Source organism: Orcinus orca, chromosome 7, assembly GCF_937001465.1.
Source record: "Orcinus orca chromosome 7, mOrcOrc1.1, whole genome shotgun sequence".
In the NCBI taxonomy this organism is placed as follows: domain Eukaryota; kingdom Metazoa; phylum Chordata; class Mammalia; order Artiodactyla; family Delphinidae; genus Orcinus; species Orcinus orca.
In genome coordinates this window covers 90,545,722-90,572,118 of record NC_064565.1, presented here as the reverse complement: position 1 = coordinate 90,572,118, position 26,397 = coordinate 90,545,722, and the positions used below count along the sequence as shown (strand labels likewise).

The 26,397-nt window shown below is 46.7% G+C and overlaps 1 protein-coding gene across 8 annotated transcripts in view; it reads right to left on the bottom strand.

Moving 5' to 3' along the window:
* Positions 1–26,397, bottom strand: part of NRP2 (neuropilin 2) — a 116,254-nt gene that overhangs the window by 14,128 nt on the left and 75,729 nt on the right. Inside the window, exons 13-16 of one of the 8 annotated variants that reach the window (XM_004262817.3) lie at positions 19,178–19,440; positions 17,516–17,612; positions 16,364–16,399; positions 3,615–7,079 (exon numbers count right to left, since the gene is read on the bottom strand). In XM_004262817.3, the coding sequence (XP_004262865.1) occupies positions 6,799–7,079; positions 16,364–16,399; positions 17,516–17,612; positions 19,178–19,440 (677 nt within the window). In that variant the 3' untranslated portion in view covers positions 3,615–6,798. The other 7 variants (XM_049712344.1, XM_004262818.3, XM_033429411.2 and 4 more) reach the window with 7 other exon arrangements.

The following is a 26,397-nucleotide window of genomic DNA, read 5'->3' as shown; positions in this document are numbered from 1 at the left end:
ACTCTTTGAAGAAACCAAGTGGAACTCATTAATCATGGAGAACAGGGCTATGCCTGCTGAACCAGGGATAGAATTAACTCCCGGGCTACGGTGGCCACAGCTCCAGCGAGCTGCATCTTATAGCCAGGCTCACATTCTCCGCAAATCAGCATTAAAAAAAGTCCCTGTGATTAAAATTCCCTTCAACTAAAATTGTCCTCAGTCTTCCCTTGCAAGCACTCCGCCCACTTTAGAGAAAGAGAGAGAGATAGTCACAGAGATTATGTGGCTTCTGCACATGACAGGGGATATAATGCAGGGTGTCCACTGGTTTGTTACCCTCTCAAATGGGGGCAGGTTCATTTTAAAGGTAAAACTCAGCCACCTGAAGCATCTATTAAAATGTAAACAGGCACACCATTTGACCCAGATATTCTATCCCAGAGAAACTTGCACAAAGAGGCAACCTCAAGGATGTTCACTGCAGTATTGTTTATCATACAAAGAAAACCTAGACACAACCTGAATGACCACCAGTAGGGGAGCAGTTAATAAACTGCGGTACAGCGACATGATACGAAATGCTAGACAATATCTGAAAAGGATGGGGTAAACCTGTCAGCATGCAACAAAGTATCCTCAAGGCTTTATCAAATGGAAAGAAGCAAGTTATCCAGCACAGTGAGCAAATGTTGATACTATTTACACAAAACCAAACTAACCCCAACGAAAGCAAACTGCGTAATTAGACATGAACATATACATTTGTAAAGGTATAAAAGAAGGCCTGGAAATATATACCTCGAACAATTTCTCATGGTTCCCTCTGGGGAGGGGGTTGGGACTGGTTAGCAATGAAATGAACTTCTTTTTAGAAAAATTATTTGCACTTTTTGAGGATATAGTCACGTATAACTTGTAAGTTAAAAAGAAATGAAAAGAAACCTAACCAGAGACCATCTTAAAATTTTCCCCAACGGCCTTTTTCAGTATCATAATGACTCCGGTCATGAGCTTCCAAGAATAGGTGTTTTCCCCACCCAGGGCCAGTCTTGCCTCCAGCACGTCTGTTGCTGACTCTTCAAATGGCCTTTCCTATTTGTTGGTCCGATGCCGTGGGACTTCAGTTTTATTGGGAGCTTGGAAGTCAGTGACAGCAAAGCCCAAAAACAATTACTTTACTGGAAAGAGAACAGAAGGATTCTGGGTGTCCTGTCCACTGGGCTTGGGGCAAGAATGGTTTCTGCTGTCTGCCCTGAAACACCAAGATTCTGCCCTGTGCCATGTAGAAACCATGCTAAAAGGGGGTTTTCTGTTTGGCAAGTCCCCAAATCTTGCATCTCTTCCATGCTTAAGTTTGGGGCCAAAAGGAACTCCTCCACACAGTGCAAATGTCGTCTGGCTGAGGCCTGTGGCCTGACGCCTCCTAAAGGCGCAGGTTTCTGATTATATCGAACCTCGAGACATACTCCAGTGCACCTGATCTGTGTCAGGCTTCATTAAATCCTACACTGTTCCTAGCTGTTAATTTATTTATATAAGCTGATCTTTCCCCTGCTGATTATAAGACCATTGGCTGGTGTTTCCCTCTCCCCTCCTTTTCCTCTGGTTGGATTTCTTTTGTGTTTTCTTTGGGCCGTCACTGAAGTGGATGAAAGGCAAATTACAGCTGCAAGAGCCCCAGCGATGCACACAATCAAAGAGAGAAAACAAGCCGCACCTACAGATCTGCAGTTCGGCTCAGATGTGGAGCCCATAACACGGACAAATTAAAACTTAAAAATGAAGCTCTTTTCATCAGAGATTACAGAAAGGCCAACAATGTTCGTGCAAAACAACTGCAGAGTCAGTGAAGAGAGGTGATGAAAACAAACACAGGGCCACAGCCGATCGGCCAGGCTGCAGGTATCTGGGCTTAGGAGGGCAGAGTCTTGCTTCACCCGCAAGCACGCACATTTAAACTATCATAAGGCCAGGCAGGAGCCAAGACAGACGATCCTGGGCCTTGATATCTGGTGTTTATGACCCATGGAAATACAGTTTCTGTAACATTTATGCTTGGGTTAGGTCTGAAATACCATACTGATAACAGTGCTGTGTTTGACGCCTAAGATCAGAATCGTAACAGTCTGCTATTTTGGGGAAGAGAGAGTGCACGTAGAATAAGCCTTGGGACCAGAACCAAGGTGGGAAAAGCAATGATGAAATTCTCAAAGGTGAATCCCAAAGCAGTATTGCTAACGAAGCATAAGCGATGGCTAATTTCATTCACTCGGGCAAGTGTGGTCCCAGGACAGCTCATGAAAATGTTGACTGAGCCTGGCTCTGTGCTGGAAATAAATGCTTCTGAGATGCTTTCATTTCATCTTTTGCTAATGGGAACAAATGGCTTTAAGAATGGCCAAATGTTATGTAGACAAAATGGGTAATGACGCTTGTCATTAGAGGAACAAACAATGCTCTAAACATGGACATTCTGCTCTTTTCTCCTGCAGAGGACAGACAGTGACATCTAGACTGAGCCATGTGTACTGACAACACTTCCTGTAAGATCTGAAAACCCAGAAGCCTGTTTCCTTTACCACCACTTGGGCAGGTTTATAGCTGTAAGAAGTACTCCTTCCTGGATCTAGGTTTAGAAAGGAAGAAAAGCAGGATTCTGACAGAAATAGGATCTCCTGGACAAGCCCCTTTTCTTGGGACCTTTAGGGATGTTCTCAGACTCCGAGGAAGGCTCCTGGGTTGATGGAATGCTTCTAATACACCCCACGAATAGGGAGTGATGGGAAATTCTTCCACCACCTCTTTTGACCACCATCTAGAAACACTGAATAGCTGGGAGGCTGTCTTTCCTAGATTTTTTGCCCCTAATACCCCTCAGAGAGAACTATTTTATATAACTATATCACTAACTACTCAAGAAAGAGACCCAAAAGAAAAATACTCGTCAATAAGCTCTGGCTTTTGAGTAAGTTTCCCCAAGTCCCCCTCTTCAAAGTTGTCATAGAATTGTTCCTTTTATAAAATGTTCCGCCATGATATTTCCAGGTTCACAGTAATCATATTATTATCTTCCTTATTTGCTCCAAAGTCTGGAATATCTTCGAGCCTGAACATGCTACAAGTTCCCATTTTGTCTGGGAAAGTGCTCATAAATTGGACATCGACGTCCCCGTGGAAGTAATCATTTGGTAGGCAAGGCGTGAGACGTCACTACTTCTTCTCCAAAGGAAGCTATCTGTCTCTGCAGAGATGAGTACATGATTCAGCTTCTCTCATCCCACCTGCCCCCCCGGGGGCCCTTTGAAAGTAGAGTCCAATCTCCGGGGATTTACCATCAAGAGAAATTTTGTGGAATCACATTGAGTAATTTAGCACTTAGCAACTTTTGCAAAATCCCACACCAATCATAAAAATTGGCTCAGCTGCACAAATTGGATAAAACTCCTAACAAGCAGTAATAAAAAATAAAAGAAGGAGAAGCTGGCATTCAGCCTCAAGGAGAACAACCTACCTCCCATAGAAATGCCCTGTGGCTCAGAAGGCGATGTATAAACTTTGGAAACATCAGTTCTTTCACAGCCTACATTTCAACTTTGTTCTCTCAAGCCAAGGTGAAAAAAAAACCCCAGATGTTTGTATAAAAATATCATCACTTTATTACATTCCACACAATACACATTCAAATAGTTTCCAACGTCCACAAGTTATTTTGACACACAGGCAACTGAGCAATGCAAGAGATGTCACAGTTATAGGGCGAGGGGATAAGAATAGGAAGTAAAAATCTTTAAGTTTTCTTGTTTTGTTGTTGTTCTTTGGTAATTTTTGATTATTCAGGTGTTTACTTGCCTGCTAGTTTCATTTTTAAAGACAGGGTCTTCTTAAAGATGGGGTATCAACCTCAGAAATATTACTGGATTTCCTATCCTATCCTGGCTTTAATCCCAAAAATGTGGGACAAAGGAAAAGACAATTTATTTTCAGCATTCTGTTTTGTCAATGGCAATGCTATGATCCTTTTTATTCTTTCTTCTGCCTTCACCGGCAATTAGGGGATAGCAATTGCTAGCGTAATACCAAGGAAGGGATTTTTAACCCAGAGGTAAGGGTTTCCCCTCCTGGAGCTGTTAACATGAAAGCTCTACTAAGGCAAATACTGTACCAGCCTGAGCTAGACCTTCAATTCATTCATTCAGTAATTTTTTAATAGTTGCCATCACCTCTTTGTCTTCTGAGAAGCAGCTCTAAACATGCATGCATGCATTCACCTGTCTGGTCTATTTTTCTTGGAAGAGAGGGACCCTTCCCTCCCTCCATGAAATACAGATTTTGCTTTTTAAAGCTGCAAGGCATGACATTTAATAGAAGAGCTTCCCTTTTAGCATAGTACCTGGATAATACTATGAAAGTCACTTGGGCTGCAAGAGCAGAGAGAGGGAGAGACAGAGAGAGAAGTGTGACATCCCCAGCTGAAGTGCATCATGGGAGTCACAGAGATTTGAGCAGTCTCATATTCTCAACGACAGCATGTACATAAAGATGATGCCACATGGGGCATCAGATAAAGATACAGCAAATTTCACAAAGTTGTTGTCATCTTCTTTTAAAGAAGGGAAATCCTCAAGGGTGTATGGTAACTCAGACAGTTCCTACACTGGCTAGACTTTCCAGGTGTAATTTCGGAATATCCTGACACCACGCCTCCACGGGGTGCCTATAGGGATGTCAATCATTTCAAGGGATGCCTGACCCCAAATGCATCACTGGATACAGATACCTGAGACAAAAAGCCCTTAGTGATTGGCATGGAAGTCATCACAAGGTACCCATGGTATCCTGCCACCCCTCCTCCCTCACTCCGTCTTTCTTTCTCCATCTTCAGCTGGGGTAAGACACTTCTTGAAATCTCAAGGTAGCTCATGCTCTAGCCTTTCATCTTTTTTCCTGGCAGGGCTGCTGTGGTTGAGACAGACCAGCTCTTTGAAATAGAATAAGAGTGGGAGAGCACCATTCTTTCAGGAGGATGAAACAAAGCAGATGCAAAAGTGAGTGTGTGTGTGTTGGAGGGATCTATGTGGATATTCCGAAAGAATGCTAAGAGTCTCTCTCTCCCAAGTAGCCAAAAAAAAAAAAAAAAAAATCATTAGTATTTTGTCCTCAGAAGGTACCTGGAGGCTTTCAGCCCAGGCAACCATCTTTGGAGAGAATCTTACACTTCCTCAGTGGATTCCTAGCAGGAAGGTGAGAAATAAACACCCCCAAGGCTGAGCCCAGTACACTGAGAATCTCGTTAAAATACGCATTTTCTATCAATGAAATTGACTTCATTATCGAATCTATCCTTCGTAAATATCATTAGGCAATTTATCTCTAATATCCCTCTCCCTGCACTGTTTAGAGAGGACGAATGGGCAGCAAAGGATTTATCTTCATTATACCTTCTCCTGACGATGCAGCAACATCTGGAAATGCCAGGCCAGCCTCTAAGGGTGTATTTGCCAGATGCCATGAACGCTTTAAGGGGTAGTACACTGGTACATTTTAGAAAACTGATAACTTTTTATTCTCTCATAATATTCAAATAAGTCAGGTGAACAGCCATATATTTTAGTGGCTATACATTCAGGCACCCATTTACACCATGAAAGGAAAGCAAATGACCCCTTTCCCCCCACATTTTACAAACGCTATTACAATGATCAATATGACACCAAAGAATACGTTTTTTAACCTTCTTACTCTATCCCATCCTAAGCAGGGCACAATGAATGCCCAGGGGTGAGGACGTTTTTTAAAGACTACATTTCATCCTTCCTTCTCCCCCATCTCCTCGTGCTCTCAACAGGCTACTGCTTTTCCTACATCAGTCTCAGATTTGTTATTCTCTATGACTTATTCCAAGATTGGACTTAACCAATAAAAGCTAAACATTCATTATGAGCTTCTCTTTTATAAGGCAACATGAGACAGATTTGCTTCAGTGCTGGAAGTAGAGATGGTTCCACACGCACCCAAATGGCTGTTGTCATGTGACTTCAAAGACACCCGAGACAGGACAAAGGGTCATGTCTGAGTGCAGTGGGGGAACCTTCCTCTTGGGTCAGGTGGGTTGGGCATGGGGATAGGAATGAGAGGGGCCACACTTCTTTTCACATGGCCTCTAGTTTTTTAGGTACCTGGAGATGACAATGGTAGCCAACAGAAACCCAGCCAGAGCTAGATAAGGCAACAAAAAGCTTCAATCTCTTCTCCAAGTAAACAAAACTAGTACAGTATATTATTTTCTAGAACATGTACCCCCGGAGAAGTAACACAAGAGTTAATGGGGGCCCTCTCTGAACACACCCACACACTCCCCCCTGCAATGAGCCAGTCTCTCTCTCACACCCATGCACACACAGAGCTAGTCACACGCGCAAATGTATACCATGTACAAACACACAGATCCAGGTCTCCCCTCAAGTCTCCTGGCAGACTGACTGCCCACTGAGAGGAGGGATGGGATAAGGCAAGGGGAAGAAACAGGGAACCAGTCTCTGGAAGGAAACCAGCTGAGCCTTGAGTGGTGAAGTGCTTAGGGGTGGATCTCTTCTCGTATTCCAAGATGCAGCATTGGAATCAACAAAAGGAAAACAAACAAACAAAAGAACCCAAGGAGAATGGTCGGGATGGATACGAGCGCACAGGGTTTGGGCCCCGAGAGAGAGATGTCTGAGCGTTCACACAGAGACTAGGCGAGGAGAAAAAAGTGCAAAATCGAGGCAACGTGTTTGCAGTCTTTCTTGTTTGTTTTGGGTGCCGTCCTTGCTTCGGCCCTCAGCAGTGCGAGCTGCGGTCTTGCTCTAGTTTAATGGTTAGGGTGGGCTCCACCGCCAGAGGGGCCCCGTTGGTGTAGTGGGAGGTTTTGTAGGTGATGGAGTGATCGGTCTTCTTGGCCGCATAGCGGAACCGGTGGTAGTGGAGCACCAGGGCCAGCGCGACGGAGACCAGCACCAGCACGGCGCCCCCGGCGGCCATAACGTAATACCAGTAGGCTGGGATGGGCTGCACGGGCACCGTGTCCACTGTGGGCTCGGTCCCCGGTAGGAGGGTGCCCCCTGGTGGAGAGACACAGAAGAGTGTTGCTAGGCTGAGAGCATGCAGACTAATCCAAATTTAATTAAAGAAAAGAAAAGAAAAGAAAAGAAACACACACATGCTTTGGAGTGGAGAGGGAAGGGGACAGGGGAATAAGATGGTCCTGAGTAGTGTGTGCCAAGCACTTTTCAATGATTGATATTATTTCCTACTTACAACCCTATGAGGTAGGTACTGTCAGACCCATTTTACAGGTGAGGAAATAGAGGCTCAGAGAGGTTAAATGAATGGTTATACAGCAAGTAAGTGGGAAGTTCGATATTCAACCAAGAGCTGTGTGATTCCAAAACTCTTTTCTTCTTTCTGTTAAACCACAATTACTGTATAATATATAGAAGCATTATGATTCACACACATGCGCGCATGCACACACACATACACACACGCACACGCACACACACACAGAGGAATACATGCAAGTAAGTGATGCTGATATGACTTCTGGGATTCCATAGCACTGATTCTCCGAATGCACGGAAATACAATATTTGGTCTGGCTGGCCAGCATTCTCAAACAATGTATTAATTAGGCTGGCTAGACTTGAAGGCGAATTCCACTTTGGTTTGCCAAGGCTTCCATGCCCACTGAAAATCAGCCTGGTCTTGTCTAAACAGGTCAATTACCACTGTCAAGCAATGAGTAGTGCATCTTCATTTTTTTAATTGAATGGAGGATTTAAAAAACTGATTGGAAGGAAGTTGCAACGAAGAAATGTGAATGCAAAATGATAGTAGGTATGTGAGAGCGAGAGTAAGTGAGAGCACATTCTAATCACGGAAAAGACAGCGGACGGAAGAGAAGCTAGCAGAGGATTTAGAAGGCAACCACATTCACTGGCTAGCCTCTGGTTGCCATGGAGATGATGCTGTAGATTTAAGCCCAGGGTAACTCTGGGGAACGACTGGCTAGAGTCCCATTTGATGTAAAACGGTGCTACAGCTTGATTCTCCCAACCATTCACATCAGATGAGAATCTGGCCCAGAGTGGGACCAGGAGATTTTGAGCTTGCCAAAACCAGACATGATCCTTACTTCTGAAAAATGGTGTATGCTTAACCTATGAAACATTCCTCCTAGCTGCCTCCGTCAAGTAGGGGTCCAGAAAGATGTATCGCCTCCATCCATGTGATACCCCAGGTGGGAGCCACGGGCGGGAGGTGCTGCTGCCCTCTCCGTGCGCCGTTGGTCCTACTCTGTGGGTGGATCTCTGCTCAAGATGCAGACAAGCCTCATTTATATTTTCACGCCCCCCTCACGAGACGCAGAGCTCTCAAGCAGAAGAACTCGCTCTCATCTTGGTTTCTACCTCAGGGTATGCACCAAGAAGGCGCTCCATAAATGCTCGTGATGAAAAGACTGAACTGAGGTGAAGACTCCTATTTCTCTCTTTTTTTGCGGTACGCGGGCCTCTCACTGTTGTGGCCTCTCCCGTTGCGGAGCACAGGCTCCAGACGCGCAGGCTCAGCGGCCATGGCTCACGGGCCCAGCCGCTCCGCGGCATGTGGGATCTTCCCGGACTGGGGCACGAACCCGTGTCCCCTGCATCGGCAGGCGGACTCTCAACCACTGCGCCACCAGGGAAGCCCTCCATCCTTTAATCATTTCATTACTGTAGCTGCGAAAGCTCCCTTCCTCCTTCCCTCCTTCCCTCCTTCCCTCTCTCTCTGTGACCATATTGAAAATTATGCACAGAAACTGAAAGAGAAAGCAAGGCACTGAAAATGGCTCCTTGAAATGGCCAGCTCGTGAGTCACAAGGAACTGGTGTCGACTCATTATTCAGGTCACCAAGAGTATCTGCTGCCTGGCAACCATCCTGCCATTGGATTTTCATGTGGGCTCAGAAGAATGCACGAGCAACAGCAAAGTGTGCAGGGATGGGCTCCAAGTTCCTCTGTGCCACCGCCTCTCCACGGTGAACCCCATTCTCTAATGAGGCTGCAGCTCACCGTGAGAGGAAAGGAAGGCGGTAAATCCGCAGGGATTAACTTTCCCCTCAGAAGCGCCTGACCAGACCACGAAGCAGGAGCACCAATTTTTGTCAAGCAGAAAACTGTCACAACTGCTCACGTTCTCACCAACACCGCATAGTCTCGGTTCAAAGGTTTGCTTTCCCTCAGCCAAAATGCTGGTTCTCAACATTAAATACATCCCCTAGGGCTCAACGCGCCGGGGCTGGGGCCTTCACGTGACTCCTAAAGTGTGGCTTAGGATAGAGACAAAGTTGGGGCACGGCGGGGAGGATCTAGGGGACCCGCTGGAGAAGAAGAGATCGCATTCTGTGGATTACAGATTCAGAATCAGAGATAGACCCCTCGCCTCAAGTTCTGCTCTGCTTTGGAAGACAAACCCCACTTTATTATAAAGCCCTCTTCCCCTTTCCCGCTAACACTCCCCTCCCCAGAAATGATTGCCATGTAGAAAATTTTAGAGACAAAAGCCATTTGGTGGACGTCACATTGGTTCCTTAAACTTTTTCCTTGGACAGTTGTTTGGAGAAATGAGAAAACATACTATATGAATTTGTGCTTTTATTGTTAAAGGAGTCAGAAAAGAGAGGATACACCTAACAGCCCTCCTCTCACCCCCCTCAGGCAATTTTTGATGACCTGCAGTTCGGGGCCAGAGTTTCTTAGGACATTCTCCAGCTAAAGAGACTCAGCTCCCACAGGCTGGTGGTTCGCTGGTTTGGAACCTGGCTCTGTGGCAGTCTTCAGGGGCTGTGTGCTAACGAGGCTGTGGTTTGCTAGCCAGAGAAAAGGAAGGTGATAGATCAATAGGGGTTAAATCCCCTTTCAAAGTGCCTTTGCAGATAACAGCAGCGATCCCAGGAATGTCTGATGGGTGGATGGGTGGATGGATGGATGGATGGGTGGATGGGTGGATGGGTGGATGGATGGATGGGTGGGTGGATGGATGGATGGATGGGTGGATGGGTGGGTGGATGGGTGGGTGGGTGGGTGGGTGATTAGATGAATGAGTGGACAGATGAATGGAGGAATGAACTTTGGACCTACATTCAGACTCCCTGGAAAAAATGTTGATGATCTAATGGTACTTCATAGAATAGTTATTCTTGGAAAGTGTTAGATCCTGTTAGCTCATACCATGCCTCTGTGTCAAATTGCAAAAAGGTGCCCCCTTTGGGCAGATGCTGCCTGCACCAGGTACCCAGGTTGGTGAGTGGCTGCATTTTAGCCCCACTTGCCCCCCTCAGCCCTATGGGATGGCTGGGCCTTTGCTTCACAACACAGGAGCCAGGGCCACGTCCCCCAGGATGGCAGAAAGAATGCAGGTGACTTCAACCTTGCCCAGCACCGGTGACGTGTGGACCTGAACGTCCCCTCTGATTGTTCTAACGTCCCCCACTTACTCACATACCTTGTTTTCCCCCCAACTGAAAACTGCTTTCAACGCCTCTTCTATTTTCCATTAATTTCTACCTTCTAATTTTCCATGAAGTTTTCTCATCGTGTGAGATAATGAGAAACAGACATTTAAATAGTCAGTAACTCCAAGTGTATTTGCAAGGTTGAGCAGGCTTCCACCTGCAAAGTTCTGAGCCACCTGGAGAAAGCGGTAATGTGAAGGTGGAGAATTTGAAGTTTGAGAAACAAATTCTAAGAAGCCATGCATGGAAGGAAAATATGGGGAAAAAATGACACTGTCGGTAGCTTTCTTCCATTCCTATTGTGCAACTAGGGTTACAGAATGAATAAGCAATTGGGAAATGTGACCATAACTACAACTATAATGAACGGACACTTCCGGGGTGCCGGGCATTGGGCTATACGGTGAATCATCTTTATTCTTCATGACTTTCAGATGGGAGAGCTGAGAACCTGAGAGGATAAGTGATTTTTCTCCCAGTTCTACTTGTAGGAAAACTGAGGGGGGCGGGCAGCACACAGTGAAACCCTAGAGATGGCCCAGAGCCCTCAGAGGAAGCTCACACCGCTGGGAAGTGGCAGGGTCAGGACGGGAAGCACGTGGACCAAATCCTCCGCCCGTGCTGGAGCCCAGAGGTCAGATAACCAAATCTGGCTCACTGCCTATTTCCGCACGTCTTGGAACACGGCCACCCTCATTACATATGGCTTCTGGCTGCTTCTGTGCTACAGTGGCAGCGAGTAGTGGTGACACAGAGTGTCATAAAGCCCAACATATTTACGATCTGTCCTTTTACAGAAAAAGTGTGCAGACCCCTGTTCTAACCACGTAGGGATGGAACACGAAGCAGCCCTCCCCCTTTCTGCCTCTTACGTCTGTTGGAAGCTGTCTGAGGACTGTCTCAGTTGAGTTCTCACTGAATCACCGGAAAGAGACAGCATCTCCTACAGCTAAGTTTATGACATGTCCTCCGGACCCGGAGGAGTCACCCAAGTTTCCAAAAGAAATGTTTCGAAAGACACCAAAGGTAAATCATCTCTCTCAGAGGGGAACAAACAAAAAGGCTCGTTGCAAATCAGGACTGTTTCAGGCCTGGCCTGTCTGCGGTCTTTTATGCATAGGTTGAAAACGAAGAGCTGGTGAAGGGGCATTTCAGATGAAAGACTTATGTAATTTGTGAGATTAAACAAACAAAAGAGAAGGCTGGCTTCTCTAGAAAAGTTTACAGAAGAGAGTCGAAGAATGTGGTCACGCCCACTGATCTGTTGGGAAGAAGAATGCAGAGTGCAAAATTTCCCTGTGAAATGACCCTTCTGGGTTGCCTTGCACTCGGTGTGTGTGGGGATCGCCGGAAGGTTTCCACTAGGTTAGCGGGAGACCTGGTGGTCTCCCACATCTGTCTAACCCCCTGAACTCAGATCTGTGGCTGGCTGAAGTCTCAGACGCTTGTCCCCTCTTTGGTGGCACTTAGGCTACTTCTTTTATTTATTTATTTTTAACATCTTTATTGGAGTAGAATCGCTTTACAATGGTGTGTTAGTTTCTGCTGTATAACGAAGTGAATCAGCTATACGTATACATACACCCCCATATCCCCTCCCTCTTGCGGCTCCCTCCCACCCTCCCTATCCCACCCTCTAGGTGGTCACAAAGCACCGAGCTGATCTCCCTGCGCTACGCCTAGGCTACTTCTTTTAAACTAAGGCTTGTCCTTCCGGCTCCTGGAGAGAGGAAAAGCCAGCGAAAAGAAATTCCTTCTCCCCTTAGAGAAACTGACGTTGCGGCTGTTTACATGAATGGTAAACGTGCGGGGGGAGGGAGCGCGTCAGGCCTCTGTGCCTTGAACCTCACAAAGGATGCCTCGGCGTCCCCTCAGGCGGGCAGCCACAGCTAGGCAGTGAGCGGGTCACACACTTCTCATCTCCAGGCTTCCCGGCTCAGCGATACCCAGCCCTGATCTGGCAGCTGGGCGCATCACGGGGAGGGGGCCAAGGAGAAGGAGTCACACCCCACAGCTGCCTATCTGGAGCCCTGGCAGGGTTTAGGAATACTCCGCCTCTCATCAGAGGATTACTGCAGGAACGCCATTAACCCTCAATGTGTTTCGCAACTGCTTCTAGTGGAGAGAGCCGTGGGAGGGAAGGACGCCAAAGAAAGAGCGAATTTGAGGCCAACCCCACGTCCTGTACCCTGGGATGTGGCTCATCACACTGGGGGACAAAGCCTCGGGAGGCAGCCCACTGGTAGATTGACCGGGGATGAGGGTGGGGACAGAGAGATGGGGGTGGGAAATGGCGGAGATGGGCCGGTTGGTACCAAATAAACAGAACTGAAAACCTGATGCGTAGGGTCAAACCCAAGCCAGCTCTGTCATTAGCTCAAAATGGGCCCCCTCTATGCCCAGGAGATAGCCTGTGCTGTCCACTTTCTCCTGGTTTTACCTGGTTGAAAACTGCAGAGGACTGCACAAGGTGAGACCCAAGAGATGGGCCCGACAGCCCTCAGAGCTGGTCTGAGGCATAAAACCCATGTTCACAGGCTTGAACAGGAGCTACTGATGTTCCTTTTAGCATCTATCAGTGGTAGACGCAGCACTTCTGAATCCTTCACTCTCACTGCCGCCGCCCGCCCCCCCCCAACCCGGGGGATTTCCATGGGTCTCTGACGGGTAGGGTACTAGACTCTGTCTCTGCTCCTGCTTTGTTCAAAGCCCACAGCCTCTAACATGAATAAGAACTCTTGCTTCCACTGCGACCTGCTAAAAATAACTGGCTAGTTAACAACGACAGAACTCTGATTATGGGCTTTATATATTTTTACTGGCTTCCTCATTACTCTTTTTACTTTTATTGAAAGAAGAAAGTGTTGGTTAAGAAAAAATAATCCATCACCTTAATTACACCCCTTTTTGGTTTTCCCCCATCCCCCGACCCTTACACACAGTTTTTCATTTGTAAAAGCTTAAATTCTAGAACAAGATACATGACGGCACTTTGCCTATAGTCAGTGATTTAAAAGAGAAAAGAAAGAAAGAAAAAAGAAAAGCACACCCAGGCTACATTGTTTAGAACAACAGCAAAAAAAACGTCTCTTTAGACATCACATGACAACACAGCTTATTCACTCTCTCCTCCTCGACCCTTCTCTGCATGGCTCTCTTTTTCTCCGTGGCTTGTTTCTCCTCACTACTGACTCATACCTCAGTATGCAATCAAAGTATACACCCCAAGCAGAAGATACAAGGCGATTTGAATTAAAAGAAAATGTTCTATGGCAAGAAATGAGTAAGAGGCAGAAAATGAAAGACACCTCAAAATATAAAAGATTAAGACTATCTAATAAGCCCCGGTCCAGAGGCCACTTTTGTTGCATTTCCTTAAAGATTTACCTGGTACACATAGATCTCTCCTAAAGAATAAGATTGCTTCTGTCTCGTGGTTAATATATAATGGAAAAGAAAAACAACTCCAATTCAAAAAAACATACTAGCAATATATACGCCTGTTGATAATATTGTTTCACCATCAACTTTCCATATCCTGCTTGCCCAAACCTGATTTCTCTGTTTCTCTTTTTGAGTGAAAGCCTGGTTTAAGCCCCAAGGAATCCACACCCCCCGCAAGAGAGGGCTGCTGCTGCCCTGACCAGGAGAGGTGAGTAGGTTAGATAGAGCGAATGGTCCGCTTTCCTCGCCCAAATGAAAGGCTTCGCTCAAGTCAAAATCCAGAGGTGCCTGCTGAGGTCAGAGGTGCCTCAACCCAATAGAATCCTCCCTGGCCCTGGGTTCATCCGGCTACCAAGTCAGAGTTCCATGTAAAACTTGCCGATGTAATTGAAACTGTCCATCGTCCACTCCTATCCTGCTCTTGACTCCTTAGCCGAGTCTCTGCTCCCCACAGCTTGGTTTCCTCCTTCCAAAGATGTTCGTTATTTCTCAAGACAACAGCCGTGGGCCAATCCATGCCACTCGTGGGCTGCCTTTGCTTAACCCCCAAAGCAGCCCATCGGGAGTGCACTGGAAATTCTTACCTTCGAGTCCCTAAGCCCTGTGTTTATTTTGGCTAAATGAGCACTGCGGCTCTGAGGCTCTTTTATTTATATATATATATTTTTTTACAAGAGAACATGACTGGCCTGTGACGCACATGGTAAACACAGCCTCTGGGACAGCACATGTGCCCTGGTTTGTTTATTCTTTTACAGAAGCAAAGTGCTTAGCCACCGTACGTGTCATTCACGGACCCAGACATGTGTGCTCACACAGCACAGTGTCTGCAGCACGGGCTGTAAGTCTGTAACCAGCCTTTCCTGGGAGCTTTGAGTCTCAACAGTCAGTCAAAGTCATGTGAAACAACATAAGCAAGTTTCACTGCCCGAGCGTCCATGTTACCTTGGGTCCCGAAAGTTAGAACTTGAATTCAACTGTACTCCAAGCCGTTCAGTTTTGATCTCAGCTTTCCTTCCAATACTTTTAGATTCACATTAACATAAATCTCACACCCAAGGAGCACCAACAAATGCACATGAATACTCTTAATACTTTAAAATGTGTAGCGGGGGGAGTGAGGATGGGGTTTAGGAGGCAAGGGAAGGTGAAAAGGAAAGAAAAGATATTCTACATAGGTAGGTCTGCCGTTCCCCGTGCTGCTGTCCTCTTCCTCAGCTGCTGTCTCAGGGCTGTGGCTGAGGAGTGGCAAACTGGGTGAGATGCTCTGGAGTCACAGAGCACATCTAGGTGGCAACCCAGGAAGTCATCTCTCTCCAGCCAGGAGCTGGACAGGTTACTGAGAGTGAAGATAATGAGTCTAGACTTCAGACACGAAAATGACTTCCCTTACCTGTGAAATGCTGTCACCTGTGGGGTTAAGGCCAGCCAATACAAACAGGGCACCGAAACCCTCACAATGATTTGCATAAAACGGGTTCCGTCCTTAGGTGAGGGTGAGTGTCTCTGAGTGCGCTTTCCCCCGCAGCCAACTCATGTGAAGCATTTATAGAGTGGCTTCTAAATGCTTAGCATTGGAACCCGGGTGGAAATGTTAGCAGTGTCAACCAGGAGGACTGCAAAGAGGGTGAAATGTGAAATCCACTGCAGTAAACAGCACAGACATTAGCATTCCCAAGTTTGGAGGTCTTTCTTCCCTCCCTGGATAAGGCAAGCATCCCACATTCCTCTTTCTTTGCCCTGCTCTCTATTTACCTTATTAGGGATAAAATGCCCTTTTCTGTTCTTCCGTCTTGTATTTCAAGTGCTCTAACTCCAGTCACCGAATGAGAGTCCTTCTTCCCTTAATCAGACACCAGCTCCTGAGTTTTGCAACTTTCCCCCCTTTGGATTATCATTCCTTGTGTGTTTCCCCTAACTTTCTTCCCTCACAAAACTGCCCACCAGTGTACCTCACTGAGGGTTAATTGAGACCGCTGCCTTGGTACCCTGTGACTGGAAAGAAACCATCTTCAGGCGAAAATAAATCATTGCCACCTCATTTCACTTTTAATTTACTACTGACTTTTTTTGTTGTTCAGTCTCCCCACAGCCTCTCGTTTCTCACCACTCATGCATGTTCAGCCTCATTGCTCTCTGTTGGACAGTGCAAGGCTGAAAGGTTTATCTGTAACCTATTTGTCTCTATTACAGGTTTCTAAACTTTAATTAAAGAAGAGACAGTGAGGATCTCAATCCCCCTTTCCCTGCATCTACAGGTGTTGTTGGCGCCACCTAGCGGTGAGAAGGTGTGACATCTATTTTCTCTTGTGAGCGTTGTCAAATTTGGAGGCTTATTGCCTCCACCAAATTCGTATCACATGGGGGGAAGGAAAAGGCATGCAGAAATTTAAAAAGAACTTTTTTTACCTTTAAAATTCTCACCTGCAAAAGCTGAGATGGGTTCTGGAAAAAAAACAGAAAAAAGTTTGAGTTAGATAAGGGGAAGAAATAGGGTGAACAAAGGGTATGATGAAGATGAATTTCATCAAGGTTTTTATACTATCCCACGGAAAGTATCCCATGTCCTCCACATGCTCTAGCCCATGTCTAACACATCATCATCATGGGGGCCGGGTAGGTGGGGAAAAGATTCTCAAAGTTGCTTTGGAACAAAAAGTCCTTTATAGAGTAATGGGTCCCTGAAGCATTGTAATCAGTCACTTACCACAGATCACTTTCTCAGAGCCTGGATTACTTTTAGATGCCTGGGGCCCTGAGAATTGCCTGAAGAGACTAGGGTGGTCCCAGGTGCTCTGACATCATCAGGCACACACACACCTGGGACCCACGTGCCAAGAAAAGCACTTGGTGAGTTATTATCGTTACTCTGCAGACTGAAAGTAGGTCTCGTTCCTTGTCAGGATTTCCTCTTGCTTTGGGGAATGTCCAAGGCTCTGAGATGCACACATTTTACTAGGTGTGCTCAGCACTTCTGTCCAAGGTGACAGTGTCCTTCCTATGCTGGTCACCTGGCATGCAATGTTTAATCTTACAACTTTGGCATCTTAAGCATTAGAGATATTAGCCTCAAAGCAAAATCTAAACTCTTACTCCACATGCCATACCTTGCCCTGAAATTCATTCATGTAAAAGAGCTACTTGGGTAATTGTGTTATCACTCTGGTATAACATATGTACTATTTTCGCTCACCAGTGAACGCTTCCATTAAATCCATCAAACCTTTCCATCATGTAATTCTGACTGACAGTTGCTCTCGCCCTCTAGCATTTTCTTTGCTAAAAGCTGGAGTCTGATGATGGGGTCTTGGCACCCTGAATCTTCATATACTTAGTGCGTGTCTATTTCTGAATGGGAACGGGGATATAAGACTTCACCTCATCTCACCCCTCTCCCGTCCTGAATGCAGCCCAAGCTATAACTGCACTCACACCTCGCCTCCCGCACAGACTGGAGCTGCCCCACCCACTGGGTAAGAGCTGTGTTTGAAAACGATGTGCTGTCTCTTCTTGTACATCCCAGCCCTTGGAAGAGCCACAAAGAGACAGATATTCACGTACCCATACAGTTCTCCAGTGGGACATCGGTGCTTATCCGAATGTCATCAATGGCAATTTCTCCCGAACGTCCTTTTCCTATAACTCCCTCGAACACGATCTAGAAGCCGGAAGAAAAAGAGCCATGGTTAACTGAGCTTCCTCGTCCAAACAGTGCAAAGATTTCCAATTTTCTGTTAACTGCAGCTTAAAATGTATGTGTGTGTGCGTGTGCGTGTGCGTGACTGCACCTGGTACACATCTGTTGACCACATGGCTATGGTGCTTGAAATCTTAATTTAAAAAGAGTTGGTTCAAATCAAATGCATATTTGAGGTGATTAAAGAATACATATATAACAAAGTGATGGATATTGTTGTCCAGTAACCAGAATGTACTGACTAAAAGGACCATAATCAGAGCACATTTAATGGAGAATCGAAATTTCCCTAGCCATTTTTGATATTTTTTCTCATAAATCTTTCAAATGCCCGATCCAGGTATTTGGAAACTCAGAGGACACAAGCAGGTGGGGGTAAGGTGAGAAATGTAGTATACAGGTTTGTGTCGCCTTGGGGGTAACACTGTCATATGGCTCCATTATTACAAGAGTAGGGAAGTGATTTTCCTTCACCACTAGTTTACTGAGCACCTACTACGTGCCAGGCACCATGACAGTTACAAAGCCTAATAAGAGAAGACCCTCTGACCAGGAAATCTCACCGTTTAGTGGGCGAGACAAAAATGCCAACAGGTACTCGCAACACCATGCACTGAGGTTTATAAGTGGGAAGGTAGGTGCGGGGGGGGGGGGCGGGGGGGAGGGACTCAGGCTGCCTAACAAGCTCGAGAGTGACTGCAGGCAGCACACAGGAGCCCCTCTGCTCTGTGGTCTCCATGCCACCCGCCCTCATTCTCGCCCTCCCCAGGTTCTCTCTGCAAACGAGCACATGTCCTCTGGCAAGCTGAGCGAGCAGTTGGCTGCCTCACCAGCCATCTGTTGCTGTTTCTCGTCTGGGGAGGAGCAGGTTAACGCTATGGCTGTTTCTCAGTCACCTCTTCCACAGTATGCCTACTCCTACCCAAGTTTCAGCCCCAGCTGTGCATACCCATCTGTGCCTCGGCGCTTGCTCTGTGGGGCAGAGATAATAGGACTCAACTCCTGGAGCTGCTGGGAGAGATACCACTCACTTAGGAGTCTCTCTGCTCTGCTGGCCACTAAGCACCAACAGCGACCCTCCCCTTCCCGTGTTCACACTTGCTGGGACAGGGGTGGGAGGCTGTTTCCCTCTCCTCCTCGGAGTCTGAGGGGCTCCACAGGCTTCTTTCCCTTGTGTGTGGAGGGTTTGTTTGTGTTTATTTCCCTGGCTTCTGCGTCCCTTTGTCAGCCTACCTGATAGCAATCTAAAATAAAATGGAGAGAAGAAACATTTGTCGGAGAAGGTTTCAGCAATATAAAAGGCGATAGGAGGAACAAAGAACCAAGTCTGGGTGTAGAGATAGGCACATTCTGAATAACAAATAAGAGTGTCATTTAGTTGCCATGGCAACGTGAGAAACACAATGAAAACAGCGGCGCTTAACCGCGTTCCCTAAAGATGAATGGGCACGGCCCTTTGAAATATTGAAACACAGATCACAACGATTCCCTCGGATCTCCGCAACGGTCTCCCGTCGCCACCCCACCTGGTACTCCATGTCATAGCTGGGCAAGATGATCCGCCCGTGTTTCCACTCGCCGCCCTGGTCCTCGCGGATGACCCAGAGGAGCTTGCTCTCCTGGCTGGCTTCGCGCACTACCTGCAGCGCCACCCCGCGGCCTCCCGTGGCTTGGTACTGGAACTCCATGCACACGGGGCTCCGCGGCAGGTGGACGGGTGGGCTGATGAGCCGCGCGTACTGGCCCTCTCTCCCGCCATCACTCTGCAGCCGCAAGAAATTCCTGTCATCTGGGGGGAAAAAAACCCAAACAGGGGTTCCTGGTAAATCATTGGGAAAGACACCAGTTGGCAGTTGTGGTCCCTCCGGGGGGAAGCTGGGGCAGAGTTTGGGTGTCTTTTATTTATGAACTAGTTCTCCAGGCCCTGTGTCCCTTTCTTAGGGCTCCGGAACCCGGACTCAAATGCTGCATCCTCTTGAAGCCCTTTCTTGGGTCTTTCCGTCAAGAAGGTCCCTCCTGCCTATTTCCCTGCATCACTTCTTTTGTGCCTTTTACATACGGCACCCGGCGCCGCTGGCCGTAGGTCGTGGCTGATTGTATCTGTACTTGTCTTTCCCCCCCTAGATTCCGAGAGGCCAGACCTACGTTTTACGCATCATCGGCTTACCCAAAGGGCCAGTGCACTCTAATGAACTGGATAATAAAGTGGTGACATGGCTGCTAGACTAGAGGATGTTTCTGGCCAGGTGGTTTATGATTCAAGCCTTTATCATCTTGGCTGGGCACTGTCCAAATGGAAGACATTTAAAAGCTTCTGTCTCCGACGGTGCTACTGGATGGTGCCTGGGCTCTAGTAACTGCAACTCGGAAGACTCACATCCCTGTTCAAGCAGAACAGGGAATGGTGGCAGCACAGGGGTGATTCAGGGGGCCTGAGACCCCGATCCCTTCCCTGACCAGCCTGGGGAGGCCTGAACTTGGCCTTCCTTAGAGAGCCAGGCAAACGCAGCCCCAATGAAAACAAGTGCTGTCATCATCACTAACAAAGGCTAAGTGTTTAGCAGAGAACATACACATATTGGGAAATGAAGGTTTCACCCATCCAAATGTTTGAAGAGCGTGTCTTTTGGCCGATTAGCTTTTAGATACATCAGGTACTGTGTGGGAGGCCGAGTTCCCGTTCCTGCCGGCAGGCCCCATGCCTTGCAGACACAGGTCTGGGGACCCGCACCAGCAAATCCAGCTCGTGGAGGAGCATTCCGGCCACTTGCATGGAGAACAGGATGGCATCTGAGAAGAAAGTCTCACGGCCTCCTTTGGGCCCTGAAACATCTTATGCTGAACACTTCTGCAAGATGGCGGGGGCACTTTTGCACCACATACCCAGCACATCAGACACCTCAGGATCAGGTTAATCTGAGACGTGGGCACAGAGCTCTCTTACTCAACAGGGACTGTGAACCTCCCGGGCTTATCAGGGGAGGACAGGCGAGCACTCCAGAGCCCTGAATCAACAGGGTGCTCCTGGACCACCGGTTTGCTGTTGCTCTTCCTGCTGACATCATCTTTCTAGTGAGAGCGGAGCCTGTGACAGTCATCAGTGGCCCAGAAACAGCTCTTTCAACTCTCCTCCTCCTGGCCACGTCTCTCCCTCCTCCCTGTCTCCCCTAAGTCCCTTCTGGTTAGATTCTCCAGGGTTATTGCTCTAGAAGCTACCCTCCCCTGAAGTCAAATTAGACCAGCTTAGGATGCAGAGTCGGGATTCCAGTTTGGGACTCCTTAACCATCCAGAACCACGTTGGTCTAATATTCCACAACACGGGACCTCTTCAAGGCCAAAGTCAGCACAGATGAGTAGGCAGCTGTCTGGAGCAGAGCATTTTAATGATGGCGATCTGCTGAGGGAGGAGACACTGGTGCCACAAGCAGACACGCAAACAACTCCTGAACCTACGCTTCTCCTATCAGATCTCATTACTGCCACTATTAAGGGTAATAATTCTAAGTCCTATCTGCATAATGCTTTACAGGTTACAAAGCACGCTGATATGCATTCATAATTTAATCACTGCTATATGCTTGCGAGCTAGGTCTTACTAATCTTATTTTGCACAAGATGTAGAAACTGAGGCTCAGAAAGGCTCAAGTGACTTTCCAAGGGAGAGAAGCTAGTGAGTAGCACAGCTGGACTTGACTCCAGGTTTCCCCACATTCATGCAGTAGGCCCTTCACTTCAGCTGTCACCCCAGTACCTTGTCCCAAGTCTGTGTAATCAATCACATGCTATTCAAGGGAAACTGGCTTCTCTGCTGAGCGCTGTTGCCTTTTCTCCATTTACCTGTAATTCTCTGCTCCCCGACCCCCATCCCACCCCTTTTGCCAGTTCTTCTCCTAACCATTCTGGCACATTTCAACATTAATTCCTCTCTTCTCTCAACAACTCGAGCATCTACTGACCACACCACTGATTTTACCTTGCTTTAAAAAAGACTGGAGACCATTTTTCATGTGTTTCAGCGGGTAAACACCCACTGCCTTGTACTGTAATTTAACTGTTTGGTGTGTGTCTTTCCTATTGCCCTGGTTAGATGTAAGGTCCTGGCCTTACACATAGAAAGGTTAATAATGCTTCTTCTCCCTGTCCCCAGACAGTGACAAATATGTGCCACCACTCAGGAAAATTTTGTTCCCATGAATGAATGAATGACAAACACATGGATAAAGAATGCAGTGAGGCTGCCCATTGGAAACAAGAACAGAGGGGGAACCACCTGGCCTCCGGTAAGCCCTCAGGTTCATATAATCTTCTCTCACAGTTCCCTCCCAGTCTACTGAGCCAACAGCCTTTTTCAAAGGTGAGGGGATTTTTTTTTGAGATGCTCTGCTTCTTATTACGGAACATTTATACTGCAGTATGAGTACGTATAAAGAAAAAGGTACAATAGCTTTTGCAAAGTGAATATACCTACAGTCAATAGGTAGATCCCAAAACAGGGTGACCTGTGGAAGCATCCAGTCCACTGAGCCACCAGCGCGAACCCCCCAAACGCTCCCATGCTCCAGGCATTTCCAAGCCTTTACTGTTTCCACTCGTATATAAAGGAAACCAGATTTCAGAGACTTATCATTCAGCCTTCTTCCTTCACAGTTTCACAAATAAGACCCACTGGCTGCCTGAAAATTGCTTTGGCAGAAATACTGTCACTTGTGTGAATTTACATTCCTAAGCAGCAGGGGAATCATAGCATAATGGTTAGAATTTAGTAAGTAAAATGTGTGTGGAGGTGTAAAGAGCTGGGCTGGCTGGGTTTTATCCGGTCTGTTTTATTTACCCATCCTGTTGCTAAAACTTCAGGCACGATGAGGCCAAAGGTTTCGCAGACTGCCTCTCCCGGGGACCTGAGCTGGCCCCCTCCTCTCTCCCTCCCTTTCCTCTCCTCTCTTCTCTCTCTCTCTCACAATAAGATGATAATCACTGTGCATGATTTAAAGGACCACTGGAAGACCAGGGAGTTAATGCTGGTGGCATGCTAAGCACGAGCAGCTGAAGGATCATAATTCAGTGCTGACATCTGAGCTAATCCACTAGTTTGCAGAATCTCAAGACAAGCAGGCCTCTGAATTTCACTTAGTGAAATCATTTGTTCCCCACTTGTCTGTTAAGTGCTATGAGCTCGAGGGAAGAAAGATGATATGTAAATTTAAGGAATTAGCAGCAGACATCAGTCAGAGGGACGCTGAGCTGCAAAACATCCCTGTCTGTCACTGACAGGGGACTGATTAGAAGCAGGACATCATGAAGGAATGGCTTCGGCCAGGAAAAGCCCAGAGACGGGGAGAGGAAGAGTAGGGGCAAGAGAATCGTTGTGACCTGAGCACCTCTGTGTGCCAGATATCACACGGGTGGCTTTGTTGCCTTCCGTAATCTTCCCTGTGAATTGAGTATTACGTTCTCCATTTTTACCAAAAAGGAAACAGAGGCTCAGAGAATTGAAGTCGTGTGTCCCAGACCACTGCTAGAGAGTGATGGAAGTAAGATCTGAGCCCTGACTGGACTGAGAAAAATCGCCATAAACTCGCCTCTCATCTGGGCTGGAATCCTAATGTTCGCTAGTCTTTTAAAGCCTCAGTCTTCCCATCTGTGAAATGGATACAATAACAGCAATACTGCATAGGGTCGTGAGGAGGAGGAAATGGAAAGAGCCTTGTAAGGTGCTTTGCACACGAACAACGTTCCACAAATGCTCTGTTCTTCATTTCCACTGCCATCACTACACCCACTGCCTCCTGTGCTGGCCTTTTTGTTTCTTTTAGAAAGAAAAAGGGTCCAAAGAGCACCAATAACCTGGCAGGACCGATCCAAGACTCAAAGGAAGTAAGATTTGGCTCAAGGACAGTAACGATATTCTCTGGAATAAGATGGTTCCCAGATCCATCCTAACTCCAGAAACCAGCCAGCCTCAAGTTGTACATCAGACACTGTTTACCACATGCTTTTGGGTCAATCTACAGTAGATGAAATAAAATAATACATGATTCTGGAATGAGAGTGGGACCTCAAAAGACCGTTTAGATGGGGCCAGCCCTGCTGCCCAGAGGAACCATGCTGAAAACATCCGCAGAACAGCTGTCCACCCTTGGCTTTAAATTCTCCAGAGGAGGAGTTTCCATAGGCCATGCTGGCAATGTGTCTTCTGGGTCACAGCCCTAACTGTCAGAAACTTCTTAACTTCATTTTTAAGTTTTCCTACTGTCATTTAGACACATGTCCTCCTTCTATTCCCGACGGAGTGCAGCCAATTTCTGTCCTCTGACTTAGAAACATTTTCACTCGCGAAGAATTAAGACCCTGGTCTTCACTTCCTCAGGAAACACAACCCTTGCCTCTTTAAATGGCCGCTATCCAGGGCTTTGGTTGTGGCAGGTCTCCACGTTGACCCTTCGCCAAGCTAAGTGCTTCAGTTCTTTGAAGTTATGGCACCCATATATGTGCTGTGAGCGAAGCACGTGTGCTATCAGTGGAGTTTGTTCTTCTAGAACATTCTAATGTATGGCTTACCACTGCCAAACACAGAGGAAGTTTTAACAGACAGTGGCTGTTGGTGACTTGATAGAGCAAAGGGTTGCCCTGGCATGGGTGGGCTACTTTATTGATTTACTTAGACTTTAGGGGAAAAGCCCTTTGGATTGTTAAGAGGTCCCCAAACATGGCCAGCTAAGAGTCAGCTCTACCTGCCGGAGGCTGTCTTCTTGTTTCTGTAGCTGATGGCAGTGATGTCGGCAATGGATAGCTTCCAACGGGAAACAATGCAGAGGAGATACATTTAGCAGCAGAAAGAGAATGAAGAAAAAATGTTCCAGAGATACAATCCGTCTCCCCCCCAGACCTGACATGTTTGGGAGGCGTTTTGCTAGGTTCTTGACTCAAAACATCTGTTGTTGCCCATGACGCAGGGAAAACAATCACATGGGAATGAACAACAGTTCAAAAGGGCAGAGAGGAAGTGCAGAGGACAAGGTCATTCAGCGTCTTAACCTGCTGCTGTCTCTAGAAAGGGTCTCCTGACATTTCACCTGGCGATTTATGACCACATCTGGCTTCAGCGGATCACGTGACCACTTCTGGCCCCACAGCCATGGAATCAGTGGTGCCGACACCTTACCAAAGCCTGAGATAAATCACCAGTCTGATCCTCCAGGCTATCGCAAAGCCAAACACACCATCTGTCCAACACACGCATCTCCTGGCTAGCATCTTGCCCTCCTACTAGAACAACCATCTGAAAGAATATTTAGTGCTGCAGGAGATGGAGTCTCTTTGTATAGGTCATGCTTAAGACATGAGTCAGCCCCTCAGCTGGCCTCCCAAGGTCAGACCATCTCTGCTAAGGTCCTCAAATTAACAACCGGCTAAGGGAAACACTGGCTTTGGATGAACTCGGCAGGATGTGCTCAAGGTTTGCGACTGACCATCTTGTGGACATTTGAGGTTTCAGGCCTGGGCTTTGCAGGAGTCTATCTTGAGCTGCTTTTTTGGTATGTCGGCTTTCATGAAGGTTTGCAATCAACTCAGTCTTCTTATCACTCTGCCCCTTCATTATCAATCTTACACACTCAACCAATCATGACTTTCAGAATAAAAGGAAGAGCTTCTCCTCTCTACTGCTGTCTTTTCTACAAAGTCAGAGATGTCTTCCTTCCTATGCTCCTTAAAGAAGGGCCTCTATGCTTTCCTTTTCCAGTTGAAGTTATTCCTTAAATATGGCTTTCTTTTAGCCCAGCTGTTCCTGGTCTTTAATTATCTAGCCTGCTCTAAGCCCGAGAAGTTCCCGTCTCCCTATCTGTAGTGGCTGTGCCCCAGACACGCCACAGCACCCTCTTTCTGAAGGCAGTTCAAGCTGATGCCAATCCCGTGTCTGGATTGTTTGCTGCCATCGGTCCCACCTATGAGGAAGGTCTTTTGAGTTAAGAGAGTTGCTTTTTAATTCACAGAGTCCCTGCTAACTCACCGCCCAAAATCAAGCCCATTGTAAGCAAGTTGACTCATGAGTCACTTTGACTGATTTCTTTGTGACTATCTACTGACCATACCCACTCACACTTAATCCTTTTGTGTGTATGTCCCATAGTGAACCACAGTTCTGGCCCTCCACTCTCATGGGGTTTATTCAGTGGCCCAATCTGCATCAAAACAGCCCTACGAAAAGTCAACAGGACTACCACTTACATCTGATGGAAGAGCCGCCATTTGTAAAATTTGAATATTCCAGAACCTTGTACTCTTGACTTACTCTCACTTGTTTTTGAACCCAGAGTAAAGGTTCTGGTCTCTCAATCCAATAAGCATATAAATGCTAGGTAGCCAAAGCTCTGTCCTTTTATAAAGGCATACTATTCCAAATAGCCTTTGCCTGTTTTCTTTATGTCACTTCCATGATTTGAAGTTACTGAAATGAAGTAATATTGTAGTCATACTTCGTTAGGTCAACAAATATATAAAAGAACACACATTTAGGGTAACCACACACTTGAGGATTCTGAAGCTGACCTGGAACAGTACCCTTTATCCCTAGTCTTGTCTCTTTCCTGAAGATAACAACAACAACAAGAACAACAAAAAGAACAACAATAAAAATAAAACAATTATTACTATTATTGCTATTACTTAGTATTTACTCTTTTTTTTTTTTTTTGAGGTATGCAGGCCTCTCACTGTTGTGGCCTCTCCCGTTGCGGAGTACAGGCT